Genomic DNA, 26,809 nt, shown 5'->3' on the forward strand with positions numbered 1-26,809 from the left:
AAATATATCATTTTGTGTGTACACACTATCAGTACTAAACATTATTTAATCTGTGGTTACAAAAGCTCGTGGGTGGGTCTTGTTTCAGGAGTGAGAAGGGTAAAATAGGGAGGTGGAGTTTTGCATATAATCAATATCTAGATTAGAGAAAAAAAGGATATAAGGATAAATTCACAAATGATAAAATAGCTCTTTTAAGTGGGTGTATTAACTGGAAAATATATGTTTGAACAGCAAGAGAAGAAGATAAGAGCTTTTTGTGTTCTAAGTCTTAGAAGGATTTTCAGTTTAGCTTTTTGATTCTCTATCCTAGAAAGAAGGAAGTTTGCAAAAACATGTTTAAGGTTGATGAGTTAAAGGGGCACTGAAAGGAATCGACACTGCCTTCTTCATACAAGTATTACTAAGGAAATAGAAATAATACGCTAATATGTCTATTAGGCACATTATTTTAAAAACCAAAATAGTATGAATGGTAAATGACTATGACAAGGTGGTGTAGTACCAAAAATGAAAACAAAGAACAAGAAAAATTGCACTGAATATCAGAAAAAGCTTATGAAATAATAGAATTTTTGGCCAAGGTAATAGATGGGGACTAGAAAATGAAATGACTAGAAAACCCTGTGCTGGCCAGGGTTTCATGAAAGGGCACAGAATCCACTTCAGCTAGTTTAAGCTAAAGCTGGTTTAATTTTTTTTTTTTTTAAATAAGGTGTTAAATGACTTTCAGAACCATCAGCAAAGAAACTCTAGTTTGAGCCACCTTGGATGACTTCAAGAGGTATGATGCAGGTTACCAGGACTCCTCCCTTTTCAAAGAGGAGGAAGCAGTACATTCAGGTAAGAGTCAAGATGGGGAAGCTGCCTCAGATAAACCACAGACCTCCACAATGGTGCAAGACAGCAGGAACAACAGAAGCCACAACAAAATGACCTCCATCTTACTTTCCACATTCTAAGTTTCACATGAGGGCACCAAAAGTGTAGAACCTAAATCATACTCAGATAGGGATCTATCTTTAAGTGGGTCTAGGAAATGCAGTCTATCTTTGTGGTCTCAACAGTGCAGGAAGTCTCTAGAAAGAGGTTGGAATGGATGGATGGACAGTGCCTATCCATGACACTTACTAAAGATTTCATTATAAGAGAAACTTAGAAAACATCTGAAGTAACAACAGAGAGCTGGATCAAGAGAGTGGAACAGAAAAATCCCAAGTTCACCTTCTTCCGTGGAAACCTGAAAACTACAGCTACATATAGAACAACCCCTTTCTGAGGATAACCTGAGGACTAGCAGAACATATTTTATATAACTAAGTGTATAAAGAAAAAGCAACATTGAGGTGGGTAGGAGGGGTGCAGATACTGTCTAGTTGGGGCCCACACCTCTGACCCAGTGGTCTGCAAATGGGAGAGATATCACAACTGTAGAAGCCCTCCCTGAGACATGGGGGGTCTGAGCCCCACAACATTTGTCTCCCAGATTGGAGGATCTGCATTAGGAAAATGAGCCCCCATAGTGTCTAGCTTTGAAAACCAGTGAGCCCTATTTCCAGGAGAGCCAAAGGACAGTAAGAAATTAAGATTCTGCTTTAAAATGTCATGTGCACAATCTCACTCCAAGGCTCAGCCCAGAGGTAGCAGTTTGAAGAGCTCATGGGTTATATGTAAAGGAGATTCGTTGACTGTGTCGGGGAAGGGCAGAGATATGTTGCGACTTTCTTCAGGGATGGAAGTGCTAGTGGATGCCTTTTTCCCCCCACTCCCTTCTACCTAGCTATCCTGGTGCTGGTGGGCACCATTTTTGACACTCTCCATCTACTACTGGCACCACTCACCCCACCCCAGTTTTCCATTGCAGACTCACCCTGCCCAACCTGCCTGGTCAGCGCTCCCCTAAGAGGCTCTCTGCCCTGCCACACTCAGCAGGCAGCCTTAGTCAGTACCGGTACCCCTCCCAAGAAGCCTCCATGATGATGGGCCAGCCTCCACACACTAGAGCACCTGCAACAGTTCTGATCATATCTCACAGATACATAGCCAGAGGCCTGCCCCACCCACCAATGCACCTGCAGCTGTGGCAGCCTACCTAGCTTTACAGCCAGCTGCCTGGGGGCCAATCATACACACACCAGTGTACCTACAGCCACTGTGACTAGACCTCACAGACAGCCACACTAGGGGACAGCCCCACACACCAGCATGCTCATAACAAATACAGCCCAGCCACAACAGGAGGGTGCATGCAGCCTACACAGGGAATACCCTTGAAGTACCTGGCTTAAGTGACCAGGGGGGGTTGCACAGCTGGGCCCTATAGGACACCTTCTACCTAAAGGCACTCCTTCATGACTGTGAGATGTAACTGATCTACCTAAAACATAAAAACAGAGAATTTGACACAATGAGGAGACAGAGGAATGTGTTCCAAATAAAAGAATAAGACAAAACTGCAGAAAAAAGGCTAACCAACATGGAGGAAAACAATCGATCAGATAAAGAGTTCAAAGTAATTTTTATAAAAATGCCCACCAAACTCAGGAGAATAATGGATAGACACAGTGAAAAATTCAACTAAGAGATAGGAGACATAAAAAAAGAAAAAATCAGAACTGAAGAAAACGGTAACTGAAATGAAAAATATGTAAAGAGAATCAATAGCAGATTAGATGATGTAGAATGGATCAGCAATTTGGAAGACAGGATAGTGGAAGTCACCCAACTGGACCAGCAGAAAGATAAAAGAATTAAAAAAATGATAGTTTAAGATACCTATGGGACAACAGCAAGTATAATAACGTTTGTATTATAAGAGTCCTAGAAGAAGAGAAAGAGGGAGAGAAAAATCCATTTGAAGAAATAATAGCTGAAAATTTCCATAACATGGCAAAGAAAATAGACATACAAGTCTAGGAAGTACAGAGAATCCCAAATAAAATGAGCCCAAAAAGACCCACACCAAGACATATTAGAATCAAAATGTGAAACATCAAAGATAAAGAATCATAAAAGCTGCAAGTGAAAAACAACCAGTTATGTATAAGGAAAACCCCACAAGAATATAAGTTGATTTTCAGCAGAAACTTTGCAGACCAGAAGGGAGTGACACAATATAGTCAAAGTGCGGAAATGAAAAAAATTTACAACTGGGAATACTCTATCCAACAAGGTTATCACTCAGAATTGAAGGAACAATAGTTTCCCTGGCAAGCAAAAATGAAAGGAATTGATCACCATTAAAATTGGCTTTACAAGCAATGTTACAGGGACTTCTTTAAATGGGGGGAAAAAGCCATGACTAGAAATAAGAAAATTAATAAAGGAAAAATTTCACCAGTAACAGCATACATAGTAAAGGTAGTAGATCAATCATTTATAAAGCTAGTATGAAGGTTAAAAGACAGAATTGGTTATATCTATGATAATGAGTTAAGAGATACCCAAAAAGATGTAATATATTATGTCACATATACAAAATGTGGAAGGGGGAGTAAAAATTTAGTGTTTTTAGAATATGTTTGAATTTAGGTGACCATCAGCTTAAAATAGACTGCTATAGACTGAGGATATTATATATGAATCTCATGGTAATCACAAGTTAAAAACCTATGATAGATACACAAAAAATAAACATAAAGGAATCCAAAGATAACATTAAAGAAAGTCATCGAATCACCAGGGAAGAGAGGAAAATAAGAACAGAGAAGAACTACCAAAACAACCAGAAACCAAGCAACAAAATGACAATAAATATGTATTTGTCAATAATGACTTTAAATGTAAATGGACTAAATACTCCAATCAAAAAGCATATAGTAACTGGATGCATTAAAAAACAAGACCCATTTCTGTGCTGCCTATAAGAGACTAACTACAGGCCTAAAAAACATACAGAGTGAAAGTGAAAGAATGGAAAAAGATATCCCATGCAAAAGGAAGTGAAAATCTGGGGTAGCAATATTTATATCAGACAAAACAGACTTTAAAACAAAGGTTGTAATATGAGCCAAAGAAGGGCATTACCTAATGATAACAAGATTAATTTAACAAGAGGGGATAACACTTGTAAATATCTATGTACTCAACATAGGCGGACCAAAATACATACAGCAAGTACTAACAGAGAGAGAATGACAATAGGATATAATAGCAGCAAACTTTAATACCATACTTATGTCAGTGGATAGATCATCCAGATAGAAAATCAATAAGGAAAATTGGCTTTAAATGACACATTAGACCGGACGGATATATGGATGGACACACACACACACACACACACACGGAACATTCTATCCAAAAACAGTGGAATACACATTATTTTCAAGCTCACATAGAACACTCACCAGGATAGTTGACATTAGTCTACAAAATGGGTCTCAATGAATTTAAGAAGACTGAAATCATACCAAGCATCATTTCTGATCACAGTAGTATGAAAGTAGAAATCATTCACAAGAGGAATACTGGAAAATAACACAACATGATACTAAACAACCAATGGGTCAATGAAGGAATCACAGAGAAAATAAAAAAAAAAAATACCTGGGGACAAATGAAAATAGAAACACAATGTTCCAATATATATGGAGCAAACAAAAGCAATTATTTTTATTAATTATAATTTTTAAATGTTTTATTTATTTTTGAGAGAGCATAAGTGGGAGAGGGGCAGAAAGAGAGGGACAGAGGATCTGACGTGGGCTCTGAGCTGACAGCAGCAAGCCCCATGTGGTCATGGGGCTGAGCCGAAGTTGAATGCTCAACTGACTGAGCCACACAGGTGCTCCACAAAAGCAATTCTAAGAGGGAAGTTTATAGTGACACAGGTATACTCCAAGAAACAAGAATAATCTCAAATAAACAATCTAAATTTACATCTACAGAACTAAAAAAAGAAGAAACAAACCTCAAAGTTAATAGAGTGGCAGTAAATAAAACAGAAACAAACAAACAAAACAGAAAAAATTCAATGAAACTAAGAGCTAGTTTTTTGAAAAGATAAACAAAATTTATAAAACTTTAGCCTGACTCATAAAAAAAAAAAGATGGCCTAAATAAATAAAATTGGAAGTGAAAGAGAAGTCACAATGAATATTATAGAAATACAAGGGAGAAGAGGCTACTAGAATAATTATACACCAACAAATGGGACAATCTAGAAGAGATGGATAAAAACCATACAATTTCTAAAAATATATGGTGTTATAAGACTGAAGCAGGAAGAAATAGAAAATGTGAACAAACCAATTACTAGTCATGAAATTGAATCAGTAGTCAAAACCCTCCCAACACACAAAAGTCCAGGACCAGACTGCTTCTACCAGGTGAATTCTACCAAATTTTAAAGAAAAGTTAACATTTATTCTCAAACTATTCCAAAAAATTGAAACTATACAAACTCATTCTATGAGGCCAACATTACCCTGCTGCCAAAATCAGACAAATACATGACAAAAAATAAAATTATAGGCCAATATTCCTAATGAACATAGATGCAAAAATTGTCAACAAAATATTAGCAAACCAGAGTCAACAATACATTAGAAGGAATATGCACTATGTTTAAGTGGAATTTATTACAGGGATGCAAGGATGGTTCAATATCCACAAATCAATCAACATGATACACCACATAAACAAAATGAAGAATTAAAATCATGGTTATCTTGGGGTGCCTGGATCGCTCAGTTGGTTAGGCATCCAACTATTGATTTCAGCTCAGGTCATGAACTCACAGTTCGTGAGTTTCAGCCCCATGTTGGGCTCTGTGCTGACAGTGTGGAGTCTGCTTGGGATTCTCTCTCTCTCTGCCCCTCCCCCTCTTTCTCTCTCAAAATAAATAAACTTTACCAAAAAAATCATAATTATCTCAATAGATGATGAAAACCCGTCTCATGACATTAAACATTCATTTATGATAAAAACTCTCAACAAAGTGGGTTGTAGTGGTGACATACCTCAAAAAATAAAATCCATACATGAGAAATCCAGAGATAACATTATACTTAATGGTGGAAAGCTGAAAGCGTTTCCTCTAAGATCAGGAACAAGACAATGATGCCCAATTTTAGCACTTTTATTTAACATACTAGTTGAAATTCTAGCCACAGCAATCTGACAATCAAAAGGAATGAAAATCATCCAAATTGGAAAAGAAGTAAAACACTCACTATATTTGCAGGTTCCATAATACTATATTTAGAAAACCCTAAAATCTCCTCTAAAAATAATTAGTACAAATGGAGTCAGTACAGATGCAGGATAAAAAATTAACATACATAAAAATAGCATTTCTATACATTAATAATGAACAATCAGAGAAATTAAGGAAATGGTCCCATGTACAATTGCATCAAAAAGAACAAAATACCTAGGAAAAATTTAATCAAGGAAATAAAAGACCTATACTCTGAAAACTATAAAGACACCAAAGAAAGATATAGAAGATATCACAAACAAATGGAAAGATAATCTATGCTCATGGATTAGAAGAATTAACATTGGTAAAATATCCATTCCTCTCAAGGCAATATACCGATTTAGTGTAATTCCTATCAAAATTCCAATGACCTTTTTTTGCAGAACTAGAACAAATAATTTTAAAATTTGTATGGAACCATAAAAGACTGGGTAGCCAAAGGAATCTTGAGAAAAAAGAACAAAGCTGAAAGTATCATGCTCTCTGATTTTAGTAAAAGGTGAAAGACTTATGCGATCTAAAGACAAACCAGAGTATCTCCCTGATTTTAAACTATATGACAAAGGTATAGTAGTCAAAACAGTGTGGTACTGGCACACACAAAAAAAAAGATACATAGATCAACACAATAGAGAGTTCAGAAAAACCCATGCTTATCAATCAGTCTTTGACAGAGGAGGCCAAAATGAACAATGGGAGGAAGACAGTTTCTCCAATACATGTTGTTGGAAAAACTGGACAACTATATGCAAAAGAATGAACTGCTTTCTTGCACCACATATAAACATAAACTCAAAATGGATTAAAGAGTGAAGCGTTGGTGGGATAGTGGTGAGCATCGCTGTCTTCCAAAATAGATTGAAGACTTAAATATAAGACTGGAAACCATAAGTCTTCTAAAAGAAAACGTAGACAGTAAGGTCTTGACATTAGTCTCAGCAATAGTTTTTTGGATTTGTGTCTGTAGACAAAGGTAACAGAAGCAAAAATAAGCATATGGGACTATATCAAGATAAAATTCTTTTGTATAGTGAAGGAAACCATAAACAAAATGAAAAGGTAACCTACTGGATAGGAGAAGATATTTGTAGATATATCTGTGAAGAGGCTAATATCTAAATATACAAAGAACTGACATAACTCAGTACCAGAAAAATCTGATTAAAAACATGGGCAGAGGACCTGAATAGACATTTATCCAAAGAAGACACACAGACGGCCAAAAGGCACATGACAAGTGACTCCACATCATTTAATCATGAGGGAAATACAAATCAAAGCTGTAATATATCACCTCACATCAGTCAGAATGGATATTGTCAAAAAGATAGGAAATAATAAGTGTTGGCCAGAATGTAGAGAAAAAAATGGAACCCTTGTGCTCTCTGATGGGAAAGCAAATTGGTATAGCCACTATGGAAAAGAGTATGGGGGTCCTCAAAAAATTAAAAACAGAAGTACCATAGTTATCCAGCAATTCTGATTTTGGGAATTTATCTGAAGAAAATGAAAACACTAATTTGAATATATATATGCACCACTATGTTCACTGTAGCATTATTTACAACAGGTAAGGTACAGAAATAATCAAAATATCCATTGATAGATGAACGGATAAAGATGTGGTATGTATATTCATATATATAATGAATTATTACTCAGCCATAAACAAGAATGAAACCTTGCCATTTGTAAGAGCATGGATGGAGCTAGAGAGTATTATGCTAAGTGAAGTAAGTTAGGGGAAGACAAATACTGTGTGACTTCACTTCTATTTGGAATATAGAAAACAAAACAAATGAACAAACAAAACAAAGCAGAAACAGACTCATAGATATAGAGAACAATCTGGTTGCTGGCAGAGGGGAGGGGGTGGGGCTGGGGGAAATGGATGAAAAAGGTGAAGGGAATTAAGAGGTACCAACTTCCATGTATAAAATAAATAAGTCATGAGGTTGTAATGTACAGCATAGGACATATAGTCAATAATGCTGTAACAACTTTGTATGGTGACCAATGGTAGCCAGACTTATGGTGATCACTTTGTAATGTATATAAATGTTGAATCACCATATTGTACACATGAAACTAATATTTCACGTCAACTACACTCCCCTCAAAAGCAAGTTCACCAAAGTGATGACATTTGAGAGGAAAAATAAAAACAAAACCAAACCAGAAAATTCAGTAAGAAAGAGTTCTTCCCACATTTTAGCATTCATTGTCAGCCCTCCCTAAATATCAGAAGAACTATTACAGAAAGTATTTAAACAAGAACATCTGGGAAAAGAGGTAGTAATACCTTAAAGCTACATACTTTATTTTGAAACTTTCATTTTGAAACTGTGATAGTACTGCTTTTGTGGTATGATTACTTGTAGGAGTCAGCAAATAAGAAAGTAAGTTGCCTGGTAGTGTGGTTGTTTCTATATGAGCAGGTACAGGTAGGATTGTTGCAGAGAATCAGAGTAATGATAGAAGGTCTTAAAACCGTCATCAAGAATTGAGGCCTAAACTAACTCCAACTGTGTTAACGTCTAAAATGATAGTTGGGTTTTCTGGCAATATGACAGAATTGTGACAGACACTGTGATAAAAGCTCCTGCTAGAAACCCCTCTGAATGTTCAATCAATCAATTTAAATACACATGAGAGTTCTGAAAAATACTCCCAAGGGAACAAACATGAAGAGGGGGCTGGAATGACGAGAGCTGAAGCAAAAGCTGCAGCTGTTCTTGGGGTATCTGTTGGCTCAGAGTCTTGTTTCATTCATGTGGTAGAGGCGGGGGATCAGGATTTGGATCTTTAATATGCAGGAAAGGGGAATAAGGCCCAGGCATTCACCTGGGACCTTCAAAGGATAACACTTTCAATGAAAGTTGCAAAAAAAAGTCTGCCTCCATGGGAAGATACCAAGTTCTACCTGGAGGAAAATGTCTTCCTGGAGAATTCATAATCATATACTCGATATCACATGTAAAGTCAAACTATCTGCATGGTATGAAGTGGCCCAACATCAAAAATAGCACCTGGGAAGCTTCTTCTCCTCTCTTACCATATATTCCCAATTTCCCTGTTGTCTCTGTTGCATAATTGTGGTTAAAATAGTCCCAGTCTTATTATTATTTTGATACCTAAACTATTCTTTGCAACCACACATTGTTTAACTTTTTAACAAAGTGAAATGACCATTCACGACAAGCTGATCCCTAAAAGGTCAGATGTAATGGCTTAAAACAGGGGTTACTGGAGTCAGTCAGACTTGGCTTCTCACTGTGGCTCAACGTGTGGATAATCTGAAGTGAGTTTCCCAATTTCTTAGAACTTTAGTTTCTTCATCAGTTAAATAGGGATAATAATAGCATCTACCAATGAAAGAATAATCTTGAGCACTTAGCACATGCTTGGCTCATAGTGAATCATTAATAAATGTTAGGCATAATAGATATAAATAATAACAATTACATTAAAAACCAGTGAGCAAACCCCATATGATCTAAATTTCTAAATCTCTAGGATTCTATACCCTTAACTTTCTTTATAAGAAACACAACTAAGCATAATGACATATTAATAGATTCCCTAATTCTGAGCCAATCTTGCATTATTGGGATAAATCTCACTTGGTCTTTTAATTTTTTATTATTATTTTTTTAATTTTTAGAGAGAAAGAGCATGTATGTGTGAGCAGGAAAGGGGCAGAGGGAGAGAGAGAGAATGCCAAGCAGGCTACATGCAAAGCCCTGATGCAGGGCTTGATCCCACGACCCTGGGATCATGACCCGAGACAAAATCAAGAGTTGGACGCTCAATCAACTGAGCCACCCAGGTGCCCCAGCAGTCACTTTTCATTCCCCTCTCTCCCTAGCCCTTGGCAACCACTAATCTACTCTTTGTCGTTATGGATTTACTTATTCTAGACATTTTATGTAAAGAAAATCTATAATATTATTTGTGAATGGGTTACTTCACTTACAATGTTTTAAGTTTTATCCATGTTGCAGCATGTTTCAGTACTTATTCTTTTTATGGCCAAATCATATTCCATTATATGGATATACCATGCTTAACTATTCATTGCTTGATAGACATTTGAGCTGTTCCCACTTTTTGGCTATTATAAATAGTGCTGTTATAAACATTTGTGTACACATCATTGTATGGATGAATGTTTTCACTTCTCTTAGATATATATGTAGAAGCAGAATTGCTAGGTCATGGGGTAACTCTGTATTTAAAATGTGACTGATTTTAAGCAGTTTTCCATAGTGGCCACATAATTTTACAAGCCTACCAGCAAGTATTAGAATTCCAAATTTTCCATACCCTTACCAACATTTGTTATTGCCCATCTTTTTTATTATAGCCATTGTAGTGGGTGTGACGTGGTACCTTGAAGTGCATTTTCCTGATGGCTAATGATGTTGAGCATCTTTTTATGTGCTTTTCCCCCATTTGTATATCTTCTTTAAAGAAATGTCTGTTCAAATCATCTGTGCATTTAAAACCGAGTTGTTTCTTTATTTTTGAGTTGTAAGAGTTATTTTAATATTCTAAATAAAAGGTTCTTATTAGATATATCATTTGCAAATACATTCTCCCATTCTGTAGGTTGTCCTAATAGCAATTTATGTTTAGGCAACACTTGAATTACTCAGGGAAAAAGCTTAGGTATGGATGTCATCCAAACTCTTTACCTCTCTTCTGGATTTATTCCAGTTTGGAAGTAGTGCTCACAACATTCTCTATAAGGAGTGGATAGAGGAAGGAAAAAAAACCCCACAATGCCCAGTAGAGAGTATGTGCTCAATTAACTTTGGCAAATGAATGAATAAAATTTATGTATTTATTCTTGGTTCCTACCACTATTCTGACTAATTGAATCCTTTTGCTGGATCCACTTTTAGAGCAATGATATTCATTTCATGGCCTGAAGGGGGAGCTATGAGGTATTGAAAAGATGTACCTGTTTCCATGTGGATGCTCTCAGCTGTCCGTCTACTCTACATTAAATGCACTGAAGTGTAACACTGTCATATGGGAGTCAACAGATTTTTCATGGTAAAAGGCAGTTTCATGTTCTACTCTTTAAGTTTGAGACTCATGGGCTTAAGAGAAAGAAACAGCTGTTTTTGTCAGTTCAATGTTGACTCTATAGTGTTTTCAATAGTCCTGGGCATTCTTATGTCATTTATACTGTGATTGTTTATTTGGAGCTTCATTTAGGGACTTCACTTACTTCTAGACTCTCGACCTAAGAGTGGTTCCCTCAGTGAGGTTCACTGTTCCTTGGGCCAGGCAAAAAACTGTGGGGAAATGGTTCTGATGCTGTGAGGGAAGAAGGTCACATCTACCTACTTGTCATATCAGTTGAATTCCCTTGGGACACCTTGGGGGAAGAGATGATCCCAGCCAGGCTGTCTGCATTCCCACATCACTTACAACTATCTATCAATGTCATTTTGCAACTTACATTTGACATAATCCCCTTGTACATCTGGAGTGTGGATTCACAGGAAGAATCATAATGATTCAAAAATGGGAAGAATCAAAGGAATTCTAGTTAGGACTGTGGGTAAAACTAAGAAATCAATGAAGGCATATGTATGAAGGAAACAAGCTGAGTAAAGGAAAAAGAACAATGTTTTTTGTAACTGGATATAAACAAGAGTCTAACTTTACACAGGCAGAGTTGGCTGGCCTGCTAGTGTAACTGAGCTTAGCTACCCATCTAGTGCACTCACTCGGATGGGGTGACTGTGGGCATTATTTGTACGACATACATATGTATGCAGATACCTGCCAACTAATGAAATAGGACACACTTGGGGCACCTGAATGGCTCAGTTGGTTAAGCATCTGACTCTTGATTTTGGCTTATGGGTTCTGGTCCCATGTGGGGTTTTGTGCTGACAGGACAGAGTCTGCTTGGGATTCTCTCTCTCCCGCCCCCTCTCTCTGTCCCTCCCCCACTCATGCTCTCTATCAAAATACATAAACTTAAAAAAAAGAAATAGGACACAGTTATGAGCATGCAAAGCTGTCACATCAGAGAGGGGGGAAAAAGAGTTTGTTTGTTTGTTTGTTTTAAATAGTGGTCTTAGGGAGTTAATGTGAAAGAGCTTTTTGTCTCAGTCCAGATTGAAGAAAAAATTTTTTCATTGAAACATCCACCAATAATACCATTTTATAGTATTTATGTGATGCTTTTTCTTCTCTCATAAGTGGGAACACTTTTAAGGTTACCTTATGGCTCTTCATAGCAAAATCCTCCTGAAGGAGAGAAGTACTTTAACAAACAATGGTCCTGCGGTTCAGAGGTCAATAGACTGTTCTGCAGTTTTGGGGAGAAGAGATAGGTCACTGATAATTAGATCTCTGTTTGGAACCAGGACTGAATTAGGCATTAAACATATGTAAATTCCCTTAATTCCTGTAAGAATGCTATGAGGTAGGTGTTATTGTTATAAATTGATGGGTAAAAAAAATCACCCTAATCATTGAGTTAATAATGGTAGAATCAAACCATATCTGTCATATTCTAGAGTCATGCTCTTAATTGCCAATTTTAATTGATTAAGGGAGGTTGCCTGGAGAGGATATGTGGAAGGAGTCTAAGACCATGCCCAGTTGCTCTGTCTAACGTGAGTAGGATGGGAGGAGTGGTATCTAATGCAGAACCCAAGGCATCATAGAAAGTGATTTGGGGGGACAGGCCTCACTTCTAAGGGACTAACAGAATACTTTCTGTTACACAATGGTCTATTATTTGAGGGAGCTAAGGAAGGACTCTGTGAAAGGAGAGTTCTTTACAACTGTCTTTTTTTTTTTTTTTAATAAAGTAGGCTGCGTGCCCAACCTGGAGTTCGAACTTACAACCCTGAGATCAAGAGTCACGTGCTTTACTGACTAAGTCAGTCAGATGCCCCTACAACTGCCTTTTGATAATACGTTTCCGTTTCCCTTCCCTCTCTCCTAGTGAAGGAAACCAGAATGTCACACCCCAAAGTACACCTCTTTGACATACAAATTGTTTTGAGCTAAAGGCAATTAAGCAGCAGCGAATGCAGAGAAAGCTCTCTACCTTGCTCTTTTCTGCCTAAAGAGAGGATATGAATTCTTTCATTGGAGACAGACTCTTATCATCCCAGAGACAGCACCACAAGAATCTGCCAATAAACCCTACTCCGTTAGTTGCCTCCCATAAATTTACCTTCCTACAGCTTGCTGCTTTTGCAAAGCCCAAGGGCTTCCTTCATCCTGTCATCTCTACAAATTTACCGAAGATGCTATATAAGCCGGAGTTCTAAGTTGCCACTTCCAGTTACCTTTCATGAGGTTTTTTCCCATGTGACATATGCTGCACACATTAATAAACTGTTTTTCTCTTGCTAATCTGCCTTTTTAAGAGCTTCAGCTGGAAACCCAAGGTGAGTAGAGGTAAAGTTTTGCCTTCTCTATACTAGCTATGGCTAATTATCTCCCTCTTCTCCCCCTCTCTAGTAGTACCTACATGCTTCTGAATTTTGCAAGTTTCCTTCCTTAAAATGACATTCTCTCTTTTCTTGAAACATATTAGTGAAGCATGGAATGTAGCAGAAATATAATTGCCATGTGAGTGACCAATCGACGTATGATAGGTAGATTCTAGACAAGGATTTGGTAGTTTTGATTGTCATAGACAGACGAAGGCAGGATCAGAGTAACTCTCTCAATGAAAGGATGAAAACATTTAACCAGAGTTATATTACAAACCACAGTTTCTGTTTTAGTTTCTGAATGTCAAATATTCCTCAGTTTTCTGCTTTTACATCTGTGTTTAAAGTTTCAATTTTCAGGATTGGGTTGAGAGATTTAAATTGTTGATATTTGCATAAAAATCACTTTCATTTTCTTTTGTAAAGTATAGCTACCATGTGTATATCTGTGTTTTTCTCTATTAGATTTTCACATAAAGAAAAACATTAGCCTTACACTGGAATCCTAATGGGCTCATCATTTTTGAGAGTGAAAGCTGTAGAAACCTCTGGATCTGAATCCCAGTTAGTTTCCAACTTACCGCACCATTTCACTTTCCAGTTACGATTGGCATCAACTCCACGGCAGCGAAACCTTGAGTTCCTTGACCTTGTTTTTCTCCAAAATCGATCCTAGATGCAATTAAGAAAACAGGTGCAGAAAAGAATACTTAAAAGGCTATCCACATACATTTAGTAGCTGTGAATGAATCACAGCACTGCAGGGAGAGTTCCTTGGGAACAGACAAATCCAGGAAGAAGAAAGAGGACTGAATTAGCAACAGAGACCCAGGTTCATGCTCCAATTTCTGTCACACACTTGTTAGCTTCTTTTGGCCTATTTCTTCACAGGCAAAACTGAATAAGCTGGACTAGTGTAGTGATTTTTCACAATTTCTTTGGAAGGAGAAATCTTTACTTACGTGAAATCTTATGCACAGACAAACATATAAACAGAAGGTTGTTTCTATGATGGGAGAGAGAGTGGAGGTCCCTTTTGTAGTTCTGGAATCATTAGGCTGCCTACCAAGCTTCCTTCCTCTTCTATGACTGTTTTCTGTTTATTCCATTTCTCTTTTCAATTGGATAGGCAAAGCGACTTACACTGGTCCAGCTAAAGTGGTATCCATCAACGTTAAATACAGGCATGATATAGAAATACAGATGATTCAACATTTTTCTCATGATTGGGTCACTCCTATATGTTAGAAGAGCCTAAAAGACAAAGGTGATATTTTTCTTACAAACTGATCTCAAATACAGATTTAAAAAAATATATATGAAAATCCTCCCATGGGAAATACCAAATATGTTGGGTTAAAAAGTAACGAGCTAGGGGTGCCTGGGTGACTCAGTCAGTTGAGTGTCTGACTTCAGCTCAGGTCATGATCTCATAGCTCATGAGTTCAAGCCCGGGTCAGGCTTTGTGCTGACATCTCGGAACCTGGAGTTTTCTTTGGATTCCTTGTCTCCCTCCCTCTCTGCCCTAACCCACTCTCATTCTGTCTCTGTCTCTCTCAAAAATAAATAAACATTAATTTTTTAAAAAAAAATAACAAGCTAATTGAACTATATATACTCTGTGACATCATATACTTTTTTTTCTAATTAAAAAATTTAGTTATTTTTAAAAAGTTTTTACTTAAATTCTAGTTAGTTAACATACAGTGAGATATTAGTTTTAGGTGTACAATACAGTATTTCAACACTTTAAAAAAATTTTTAATTTTGAGAGAGAGAGAGAGACAGACAGACAGACAGAGTGTGAGTGGGGAAGGGCAGAAAGAGTGAGACACAGAATCTGAAACAGGCTCTAGGCTCTGAGCTGTCAGCACAGAGCCTGATGCAAGGCTCAAACTTGGGAACAGTAAGATCATGACCTACACCAAAGTCAATGCTTAACCAACTGAGCCACCCAGGTGCCCCATGATTCAACACTTTCATACAGCAGCTGCTACTCATCACAACAAGTGCCCTCCTTAATCCCCATCACCTGTTTAACCCATCCCACACCCCCATCATATATTCTTTATTGAGATTTTTGTCCCAAACTTTTTGTTACTTATACATTTTAGCAAAGGTAGCTAAACAGATTAATTGGGTAGCCTCTAACAGTATTTCAGGACTGGCTAAATTTTAGGCTGATGAAGAAAGCAATTATTCAGACATGCTTTTGTATAATCAGTTTTTTTAAAATATTACATTCCACTTTGGACAAAATAATTACCCAAATATTTTGGTGTCTTTACATGATATTTCATAACAAAAGCTATTTATATATGTCACTTAATTGCTTATGTCTAACTGGGACCAGACTCAAGTCTTCAAATTTATTGCACTGACACTGTTCTCTCCTGATTTAAAAAACTTTTTTTTAAATGTTTATATTTGAGAGAGTGACAGAGCCCGAGTGGGGCGGGGGGAAGGGGACAGAGAGAGAGAGAGAGAGAGAGAGAGAGAGAGAGGGAGGGAGACACAGAATCAGAAGCAGGCTGTAGGCTCTGAGTTGTCAGCACAGAGCCTATGAACCATGAGATCATGACCTGAGCCAAAGTCAGATGTTCAACAGAGTGAGCCACCCAAGCGCCCCACTATAAAAAGTTTAATAAACATTATAACATCTCTATCATTCTTATCATGGCTGTTTTGAAATCTTGCTCTTATGATTGGGTTTTACTTATATTGTGTCTGGCCCCAAGTCTGAAGATTCTGGACTACAGGTTTGGCCTCAAACAAAAAAACCGAATGTGCTAAGAATACAGACATTTTGAAATATTTTTAAAACAATTCTTTTTGGTGCCTATTTGTCCATGTATAGAGTATCTCAGAGAAACGGGAAATTTGAAAATGGCTGCCTCTGGGAAGGGACTCATGGGAAAGAGAATTACCTTTAATATTTTATCTATTTGGATTGTTTGAATTTTTACCATATTAAAAACACAATTCAAATAAGAGAATTCTTAAATTATGTATATACTGCCTTAGAAAATTTAATACTTAAAACTTCAATTTTTTTTTTTACATATAGTTAGGATTTCTGAACCCATCATAAACAGCATCTGCATTTATATGATAAGAATACTGTTCAGAGAATAATCCAATATATTAGAAACTATCACTATATTAGAAATAATGAATATAGGGACATGATTAGGAATATAAGAGTTATGGGAATGCAAACTGGTGTAGCCCCTCTGGAAAACAGTGTGGAGATTTCTCAAAAAACTAAAAATAGAACTACCCTATGACCCAGCAATTGCACTACTAGGTATTTATCCAAGGGATACAGGTGTGCTGTTTCGAAGGGACACATGCACCCCCATGTTTATAGCAGTGCTATCAACAATAGCCAGAGTATGGAAAGAGCCCAAATGTCCATTGATTGGTGAATGGATAAATAAGATGTGGTATATATAGACAATGGAGTATTACTTGGCAATCAAAAAGAATGAAATCTTGCCATTTGCAACTATGTGGATGGAAACAGAGGGTATTATGCTGAGTGAAATTAGAGAAAGACAAAAATCCTAGGACTTCACTCATATGAGGACTTTAAGAGACAAAACAGATGAACATAAGGGAAGGGAAACAAAAATAATATAAAAACAGGGAGGGGGACAAAACAAGAGACTCATAAATATGGAGAGCAAACTGAGGGTTACGGGAGGGGTTGTGGGAGGGCGGATGGACTAAATGGGTAAGGGGCACTAAGGAATCTACTCCTGAAATCATTGTTGCACTATATGCTAACTAATTTGGATGTAAATTTAAAAAAATAAAAAATAAAACAAGTTAAAAAAAAGAATATAAAAGTTAAACATTTTTATTGAATATAATTTAAATATTTAGGGGCTTAACACAAGTTGACAAGTGCTAATACAATTTTCTCTTCTCCTTTAAGGCTCAATTATAATTTTTTGGCCACATAGCTTTGGTAGAACTTTTATACATGCTTGAATTTCTATTAACTGTCTAATGCTTCAAACCAGAGGAAAATTCCTGGTATATGATTGTTCATATCCTAGAATTTTGATTTCCTCTAATTAATGGAAGTTCCCCAATGCCTGGAAGAAGTCTACTGCTGGGGATGGCAGAGACAGAGCTATATGGTTAGCTACATTCCTTCCATAAGGTTAGGCAGGTGTGGTTTCTGTGCCACACTAGTGAAGAAGAGAGAAGAGATGAAAGGAGAGAGAACTGAGGCAACAAGGCAAGAAAGAAGGTGTAGGAAAAAGTCATGGTAATTTCTCTCCCTCCCTGTCTAGCACTAGGGACTGTAGCTCATTTGTCTCAGTCCAAATGTGGGAAGTCTCACTTTTTCCAAGCATGGATCATGTTAGCACCTCAGCACCAGACTATGGTAGAGACCTGAATGGTAACTTTCTCATCTTATTCTGCCTTCTCCTCTTTGAATGCAAGTGCCCATCGTGCTTTTGTATTTAAAAGAATACTAACTTCCTTCTTAAAAATTACATTTTAAGCAAATAAAAAAAGAACAGAGAATATTACATCTATGTGACCAACTACATTTTGCCATATTTAATCTTTATTTTTTATTTTTTTAAAGTTTATATGTTTTGAGAGGGAGACAGTGTGCATGCGAGTGGGGGAGGGGCAGAGAGAGAGAGCGAGAGAGAGAATCCTAAGCAGGCTCCGTGCTGTCAGCATGAGCCCAATGTGGGGGATTGATCCCACAAACTGTGAGATCAGGACCTGAGCCAAAACCAACAGGTGGATGCTTAACTGACTTGCCCAGGCACTCCTATTAAATCTTTTAAAAAGAAGTTGAGATATTACAGAAAAAACTAAAGCTCCCTTTTTATCATACCCTAATCCCATTTTCCCCTCCTCCACCAAAGTAATCACTATTCTAATTTTTATGTTATCATTCCTGTACATGATTTTCTGTTTTGCCATGTATATCTATAGATATCTATATCTATATCTATATCTATATATATATATTCATATATATATATATATATATATATATCCTGAATATATATATATATATATTCAGGAACAGTATATAATATTGTATATACTTTGAAATTTCATGCAAATCATTATGTATCAATCTACAGTCTACTTTTCTCCCCAACATTTTTGACACTTGATTTCATTTTAACTGCACAGTGGTATGCTATTATAGATAAATCCACAATATATTGATTCCTCATTTTGTTGATGGAGAATTAACTTGCTTTGTTACAATATTGCAATGGACATTCTTGCACATTTCTCCTAGACATGTGTGGATTTTCCTTTTTTTAAATTTAAATTTTCATCAGTTAACATACAGTGCAATATTGGTTTCAGAAGTAGAATTCAGTGATTCATCACTTATATACAATACCCAGCGCTCATCACCAGTGCCCTCCTTAGTACCCATCACCCATCTAGCCCATCTCCCACCCACTTCCTTCCGTCAACCCTCAGTTCTCTAACATTAAGAGACTCTTGTAGTTTCCCTCTCTTCTCTAGCACCCCCTTCCCATAAGCTCATCTGTTTTGTTTCTTAAATTCCACATATAAGTAAAATCATATGGTATTTGTCTTTCTCTGCTTGACTTATTTTGCTTAGCATAACACATTCTAGCTCCATCCATGTCATTGCAAAAGGCAAGATTTCATTATTTTGGACGGCTGAGTAATATTCCATTGTATATACCACATCTTCTTTATCCATCCATCACTTGGTGGATATTTGGGCTCTCTCCATAATTTGGCTACTGTTGATAATGCTGAACATTGGGGAACATGTACCCCTTTGAATCTGTATTATTGTATCTTGTGGGTAAATACCTAATAGCGCAATTGCTGGATTACAGGAACCTCCATACTGTTCTCCAGAGTGGCTTTACCTGTTTGTGTCCCCAACAGCAGAGAAAGAGAGTTACCCTTACTCTGCATATCAGCATCAACATTTGTTGTTTCCTGTGTTGTTAATTTTAGCCATTCTATGGCTGAGGTGATACCTCATTGTAGTTTTATTTTTCCCTGATGATGAGTGATGTTGAACATCTTTTCACGTGTCAGTCATCTGGATGTCTTCTTTGGAAAAGTGTCTATTCTTGTTTTTCTTAACTGGGTTGTTTTTTGGGTGTTAAGTTCTACATAGATTTTGGACACTAACCCTTTATCAGATATGTCATTTGTAAGTATCTTCTCTCATTCTGTAGGCTTTTAGTTTTGTTGATTGTTTCCTTTGCTCTACAGAGGCCTTTTATCTTGATGAAGTCCCAATAGTTCATGTATCTTATTGTTTTTGGTGCAATTGAAAATGAGATTGATTCCCTGATTTTTTTTCTGCTGCTTCATTATTGATGTATAGAAATGCAACAGGTACATCCATGTTGATCTTATATCCTGTAGCTTTGCTGAATTCATGTATTACTTCTAGAATTTTTTTGGTGGAGTCTTTTGGCTTTTCTACATACAGTATCATGTCATCTGTGAAAGTTTGACTTCTTCCTTGAAGATTTGGATTCCTTTTATTTCTTTTTGTTGTCTGATTGCTGAGGTTAAGACTTCTCATACTATGTTAGATAGTAATGGTGAGAATGGACATCCTTGTCTTTTTCTTACCATAGAGGAAAGGCTCTAAGTTTTTCCCTGTTGAGGATGATATTAGCTGTGGGCCTTTCATATATGGTCTTTATAACGTTGAGGTATGTTCCATTTATCTCTACTTTGTTGAGGGTTTTTATCAAGAAAGGATGCTGTAGTTTGTCAAATTTTTAAAAAAAAATTTTTAATGTACATCCAAGTTAGTTAGCATATAGTGCAACAATGATTTCAGGAGTAGATTCCTTAGTGACCCTTACCCATTTAGCCCATCCTCCCTCCCACAATCCCTCCCGTAACCCTCAGTTTGTTCTCCATATTTATGAGTCTCTTCTGTTTTGTCCCCCTCCCTGTTTTTATATTATTTTTGTTTCCCTTCCCTTATGTTCATCTGTTTTGTCTCTTAAAATCCTCATATGAGTGAAGCCATATGATTTTTGTGTTTCTCTAATTTCACTTAGCATAATACCCTCCAGTTCCCTCCATGTAGTTGCAAATGGCAAGATTTCATTCTTTTTGATTGCCGAGTAATACTCCTTTGTGTATATGTATGTGTATATATTTCTTTATCCATTTATCCATCAATGGACATTTGAGCTCCTTCCATACTTTGGCTATTGTTGATAGCACTGCTATAAACATTGGGGTGCAAATGTCCCTTTGAAACAGCACATCTGTATCCCTTGGTTAAATACCTAGTACTGCAATTGCTGGGTCATAGGATAGTTCTAATTTTAATTTTTTGAGGAACCTCCATACTGTTTTCCAGAGTGGCTGCACCAGTTTGCATTCCCACCAGCTGTGTAAATGAGATCCTCTTTCCCTGCATCCTTGCCAACATCTGTGGTTGCCAGAGTTGTTAATGTTAACCATTCTGACAGGTGTCAGGTGGTATCTCATTGTGGTTTTGATTTGTATTTCCTGGATGATGAGTGATGTTGAGCATTTTTTCATGTGTCGGTTGGCCCTCTGGATGTCTTCTTTGGAGAAGTGTCTATTTATGTCTTTTGCCCATTTCTTCACTGGATTATTTGTTTTTTGGGTGTTGAATTTGAGAAGTTCTCTACAGATTTTGGATACTAGCCTTTTATGTAATATGTTGTTTGCAAATATCTTCTCCCATTCTGTCAGTTGCCTTTTAGTTTTGCTGTTTCCTTCGTTGTGCACAAGATTTTTATTTTGATGAGGTCCCAGTAGTTCATTTTCGCTTTTGCTTCCCTTGCCTCTGGAGACATGTTGAGTAAGAAGTTGCTGCGGCCAAGGCCAAAGAGGTTTTTGTCTGCTTTCTCCTCAAGGATTTTGATGGCTTCCTGTCTTAATTTAGGTCTTTCATCTATTTTATTTTTGTGTATGGTGTAAGAAAGTGGTCCGGGTTCATTTTTCTGCATGTCTCTGTCCAGTTTTCCCAGCTCCATTTACTGAAGAGACTGTTTTTATTCCATCGGATAGTCTTTCTTGCTTTGTCAAAGATTAGTTGGCCATACTTTTGTGGGTCCATTTCTGGGTTGTCTATTCTGTTCCATTGATCTGAGTGTCTATTTTTGTGTCAGTACCATACTGTGTCAAATGTTTTTCTGCATCTATTGACAGGATCATATGATTCTTTTTTTATTATTAATGTGGTATACTGCATTGATTGATTTGTGAATATTGAACCATCCCTACAGTCCAGGTATAAATCCCACTTGATCATGGTGAATAACTCTTTTAACATAGTGTTGAATTGTTTGTTAGTATCTTGAGAATTTTTGCTTCCATGTTCATAAGGGATATTGTCCTGTAATTCTCCTTTTTAGCAGGGTTTTTGGTTTTAGAATCAAGGTAATGCCAGTTTTGTATAATGAGTTTGGAAGTTTTCCCTATTTTTTGGAACAGTTTGAGAAGAATAGGTATTAGCTCTTCTTAAGTATCTGGTAGAATTCTCCTGGGAAGGCATCTGGCCCAGGACTCTTGTCTGTTAGAAGAGTTTTGATTACTGTTTTAACTTCTTTCCTGGTTATGGGTCTGTTCAAATTTTATATTTTTTCCTGTTTCAGTTTTGGTAGTGTGTGAGTTTCTAGGAATGCTATTTCTTCCAGAATGTCCAGTTTGTTGGCATATAATTTTTCATAGTATTCTCTTTGTGTTTCTGTCATGTTGGTTGTGATCTCTCCTCTTTCATTCGTGATTTTATCTATTTGGGTACTTCCTCTTTTCTTCTTGAGAAGTCTGGCTAGGGGTTTATCAATTTTGTTAATTCTTTCAAAAAACCAGCTCTTAGTTTTGTTGGACTGTTCTACTGTTCTTTTGTTTCTATATCATTTATTTCTGCTCTAATCTTTATTATTTCCCTTTTCCTGGCTTTAGGGTTTATTTGCTGTTCCTTTTCTAGCTCCTTTGGGTGTAAAGTTAGGTTGTGTATTTGGGACCTTTCTTGCTTCTTGAGAAAGGCCTGAATTACAATAGATTTCTCTCTTAGACTGCCTTTGATGCATCCCAAAGGGTTTGGGCTGTCATGTTTTCACTTCATTTGCATCCATGTATTTTTTTTTAATTTTCATTCTTCTTTACTAGGATGTTGACCTCCATATATTTGAGGGCTTTCCACTTTTCCTCGTGGTTGACTTCAAGTTTCATGGCATTGTGATCTGAAAATATACATGGTATGATCTCAGTCTTTTTGTACCTGTTGAAGGCTGATTTGTGACCCAGTATGTGATCTATTCTGGAGAATGTTCCATATGCACTCAAGAAGAATGTGTATTCTGCTGCTTTAGGATGAAATGTTCTGAATATATTTGTAAATCCATCTGGATTGGTGTGTCATTCAAAGCTTTTTTTTTCCTTACTGATTTTTTGCCTAGGTGGCCTGTCCATTGGTTTAAGTGGGGGGTTTTAACATCCCCTATTATTATTGGATTATCAGTGAGTTATGTTTGTGATTTATTTATTTGGGTGCTTTCAAGTTGGGGGCATATTTATAATGGTTAGACCTTCTTGATAGTTAGACCCCTTAGAGAGTTTATGATAAATCTAGGAATAGATTTTCTGGGCCATGGATTTATACATGCCTTCTGTTTTACTAAATGCTATTTCAAAGTTAGTAAATACTCTCATGTGCAATGAATGAGAGTTCCCATTGCTCTACAACCTTACCAACCCTTGATATTATTAACCTTAAAAAAAAAAAAAATCTAATGGGTTCATGAAATTTTGACTTCACATTTCTCTCATTTCACATTAAATAAATTGAACTGTGTGTGTACACACACACACACATGTATGCAATTCTATAAATTGTTCATTTATGCCCATTAAAAAAATTAAACTCTTATTCTCACATTCTGGATATTAATCCTTTTGTTAAAATGCGTCATGAACATCTTCCTTTCTTGTAGCTTATTGGTTCCTATTTTCATCATATCCTTGTTGTACATAAACTTCTTTCACAATTATATGTATACAGTTTTAAGAACTCATCTCTGCCCTATGATCATAAAGACGTTACCCTGTATTTTCTTTAAAAAGTTGTTTTAAAGTTTGTTTTCAAATGTAAGCCTTAAACCTCCTAGAAATAATTTTTTATAGGATGTGAGGTTGGGATTTAGTTTTCTGCTATGGAAGACCAATTGTGCCACTGTACCCATTTGGATGGTTCACTTTTTCTCTAGTGAGTTCATGTTCCACCTCTGTCAAATGTCAGGTTTCATTTGTGCGTGGAATTGCTCTATGTACTTTGGTTTATACTCATTCACCAAAACCACACAATGGTTGATATAGAATCAGGGTCTGATAGGATATGTCTCCTCACATTCTTCAAATTTCCTTGGCTATTTTTGACCCTTCTCCCTTCACACTGATTTGAAATTAAGGTTGAGCACATTAAAGATGTCTGCTCTATGCTGTTTTTTGTCATTAATGAATGTTGAATTTTTGCATGTAATCTTTCTTCTTATATTAACCATAGTTGTTATAATCAATTTTAATTAGTAATTTTCTATTGTTAAATTATCCTTATATTTCTGGGATAAGCTCCTTTGGTTATGATATGTATTATATTAGCTGGATTCAGGTTGCTAATATTTACATCTATATTCCTGAGACCTATAATTTCCTTCCTTCCTTATTTTGTCCTTGTCTGGTTTTGGTATCAGAGTTATATTATTATGGGAGAAAAACATCTAGGCTTAAAGCAGAAATTAAATATTAAAAGAAGACACACAGGGAGGAGTGTATCTTTGCTTTGTTTCATTGGTTTCTGCACATTATCCTTTTCAAATCTGAGTTGAAATCTTAGCTCATTAATTTGGAGACCTTATCCTTTTGTAATATATTTAAAACTACAAATTCCTCTTCAGTACTATGTTACATTCTATATGTTTTAATAGTTTTGTTTCCATTTAGTTGTAAATATTGAAAAATTTCCTTCATTTATTTAAATCACATTTTTAATTTTAAAACAGGCGAGTTTTCCTTAAATCCCATTTTCATAATTTCTAACAACTGCATTACAGTCAGAAAATATGGTCTATATGTATGGACTCTTTAGTATTTCTTGAACCTTGTTTTGTGACCTAGTGTATAGTCAATTTTTGTAAATGTTTCAGTTGGGCTTGAAAAGAATATGCAATCTCTAATTATTGGGAATGGATTCTATATGTGTTTATTAGATTAAATTTGCCACATGGTTTATATCTATATTCTTGCTAAAAATTTGCCTGTTTTCTTAATCACTGAGAATTGTGTTAAAAACATTTTAAATTTGTCATTTTTTTCTTATAATTGTCAAATTTTACTTGAGGTCATTAACATAGACTCATTTTAAAGCTCTTCATATCCAAATTACATATTAAATAAGAAAGCTGTTTTCTAGTATTCTATTCTGGAGTGGATTTAATTTCCAAGACTAGCCAGAACGTGTTCTTCTTCTAAGTGTCATTGTATTACATATGCTATATTTGTGATTTTTTATAACTCTCTAAGAATTACAGCTATTCTCCATCTGGTCAAAGCGGGAATGATCACAATGTAATGGCTGTTCAATCCTGAATAGGACAATTGAGAGACCTTCTTGCCTGAGTGCTTTAAGTAATAGGACATAGATCATTTCTCTTTCATGGTTTAGGTGGAGTTTCTAGAAAAAAGATGACCATATGACTATTTCCTATTATCCTAACATATGATAACCATAAAGTAGGGGGTGTGCTCTCTTTTTAATATGTGGGACTCTTTTTGGCGATAAATTTATACCACCCATACACACAGGAAAGGAGATGCCTACTAATCAAGTGCCATCTGGGCTAAGCAAGTTTAATTTCTAGACTACTATTGTTGCTGATGAGGAAGACTAGTAGTTGTGATCTGAAAGGCAGTCACAATGCACCACATGCCTCAGTGTGGCAGTATTTAGGTACTACACTCACCTCACTTCATCAATTTATTTAAAAATACTTTGCCAAAATAGATTTTAATTTGAAAATAAACAGAGAAGTTTTGAATATTATTTTGCTGGGAAAATATGTTTGGTATTAGGTTAGGGAATTTCTCAAAAGTGACAAAGAATGATTTCATATTCACCACTCACCAAAACTATTTTGGTTTTCCCATAAATATATGCATGTCATATACCAAATTCATCAAATAAACTTAAATTTGAAGAAAAATTTCACAACTACTAAAGTCTTTGTATAGTGTGACAAAGTTGGGCTAAAGGGTTTCCCTCCTTTTCAGTTTTTGGATTTGATTGAATATTGCTTTCTTAGACTTACCCCAGGACAACTTGTTTTTTTTTTTTTTTTTTAATTTTAGAATTGGTGTTACTGGCTTTAAAAAAGATATCCTTTACATTTTTTACATTTGTTTTTGTTCTAGAATCACTACAGAGGACCTAAGAATAATAACTATATTCAACAAGGGCACACTGGGATAACAAGTCATGTTACAGCTGAGGCCAAAGGAAGGGCACAGTTACCAGTCAAGCTGCAGAATAGCCTCATCTGGACTGAAGTAAAACTATTTAGGATGGAAATAGTTGTAATACCAACACAGGTGCATTTTAACACAAAGAAAGTATTTAAAATTTAATACCATGGAAATTAATTAGAGTTTTCAAGGAGATTTTAAAAAGGGAGCTTGATCTATATAGATATTTGATGTCACACTGTGAGAAGCTCATTAAATACAAAATGGTAACTAAATAATAGTTTGAAAGCAAAATGAGCAAAAAGGTTCTGTGAATGAAGGATGGAGAATTGGAAAATCATATGCTAATCCTTTAAATTCCAGTTACTTTTATGCTTAATTTATACTCAGAACTACCCAGGGATTAATATAGCAGGCCAGTAATGATTGAAAAATCTATATTTTCTAAGTAAAATATAAATATTTGAAGTGCTCTGCATCACCAGGAAGACTATAATATCAGGTGCATGTCTGCTCTACTTTTTCCATTTAATACTACGCTTCATTTCTAGAGCTTTTATATGAGGTTGCCTAATAACAATGGTTAGTTATACTTAATTACTCAGGAACAACAGAGTAG

At 36.1% G+C, this 26,809-nt stretch overlaps 1 protein-coding gene and 1 long non-coding RNA gene across 6 annotated transcripts in view; one reads left to right on the top strand and one right to left on the bottom strand.

Moving 5' to 3' along the window:
• Nucleotides 1-26,809, bottom strand: part of CPA6 (carboxypeptidase A6) — a 559,011-nt gene that overhangs the window by 55,939 nt on the left and 476,263 nt on the right. For all 4 annotated transcript variants that reach the window (XM_078441825.2, XM_078441824.2, XM_078441826.2 and 1 more), the window contains 2 exons: nt 14,827-14,937; nt 14,265-14,355 (listed from right to left, as the gene is read on the bottom strand). In XM_078441825.2, coding sequence (XP_078297951.1) covers nt 14,265-14,355; nt 14,827-14,937 — 202 coding nt within the window. The remainder of the gene's footprint in view (nt 1-14,264; nt 14,356-14,826; nt 14,938-26,809) is intronic.
• The window catches only part of LOC144615109 (uncharacterized), a 99,861-nt gene that overhangs the window by 24,715 nt on the left and 48,337 nt on the right, over nt 1-26,809 (top strand). Inside the window, exon 4 of one of the 2 annotated variants that reach the window (XR_013553560.2) lies at nt 26,140-26,599. The exons of the other annotated variant lie outside the window; for it this stretch is intronic. This is a non-coding gene — a long non-coding RNA (uncharacterized LOC144615109). Of the gene's footprint in view, nt 1-26,139; nt 26,600-26,809 lie in introns of those variants that run through there. 2 annotated transcript variants of the gene reach the window in all.

Source organism: Panthera onca, chromosome F2 (genome assembly GCF_046562875.1).
Source record: "Panthera onca isolate mPanOnc1 chromosome F2, mPanOnc1 haplotype 2, whole genome shotgun sequence".
In the NCBI taxonomy this organism is placed as follows: Eukaryota; Metazoa; Chordata; class Mammalia; order Carnivora; family Felidae; genus Panthera; species Panthera onca.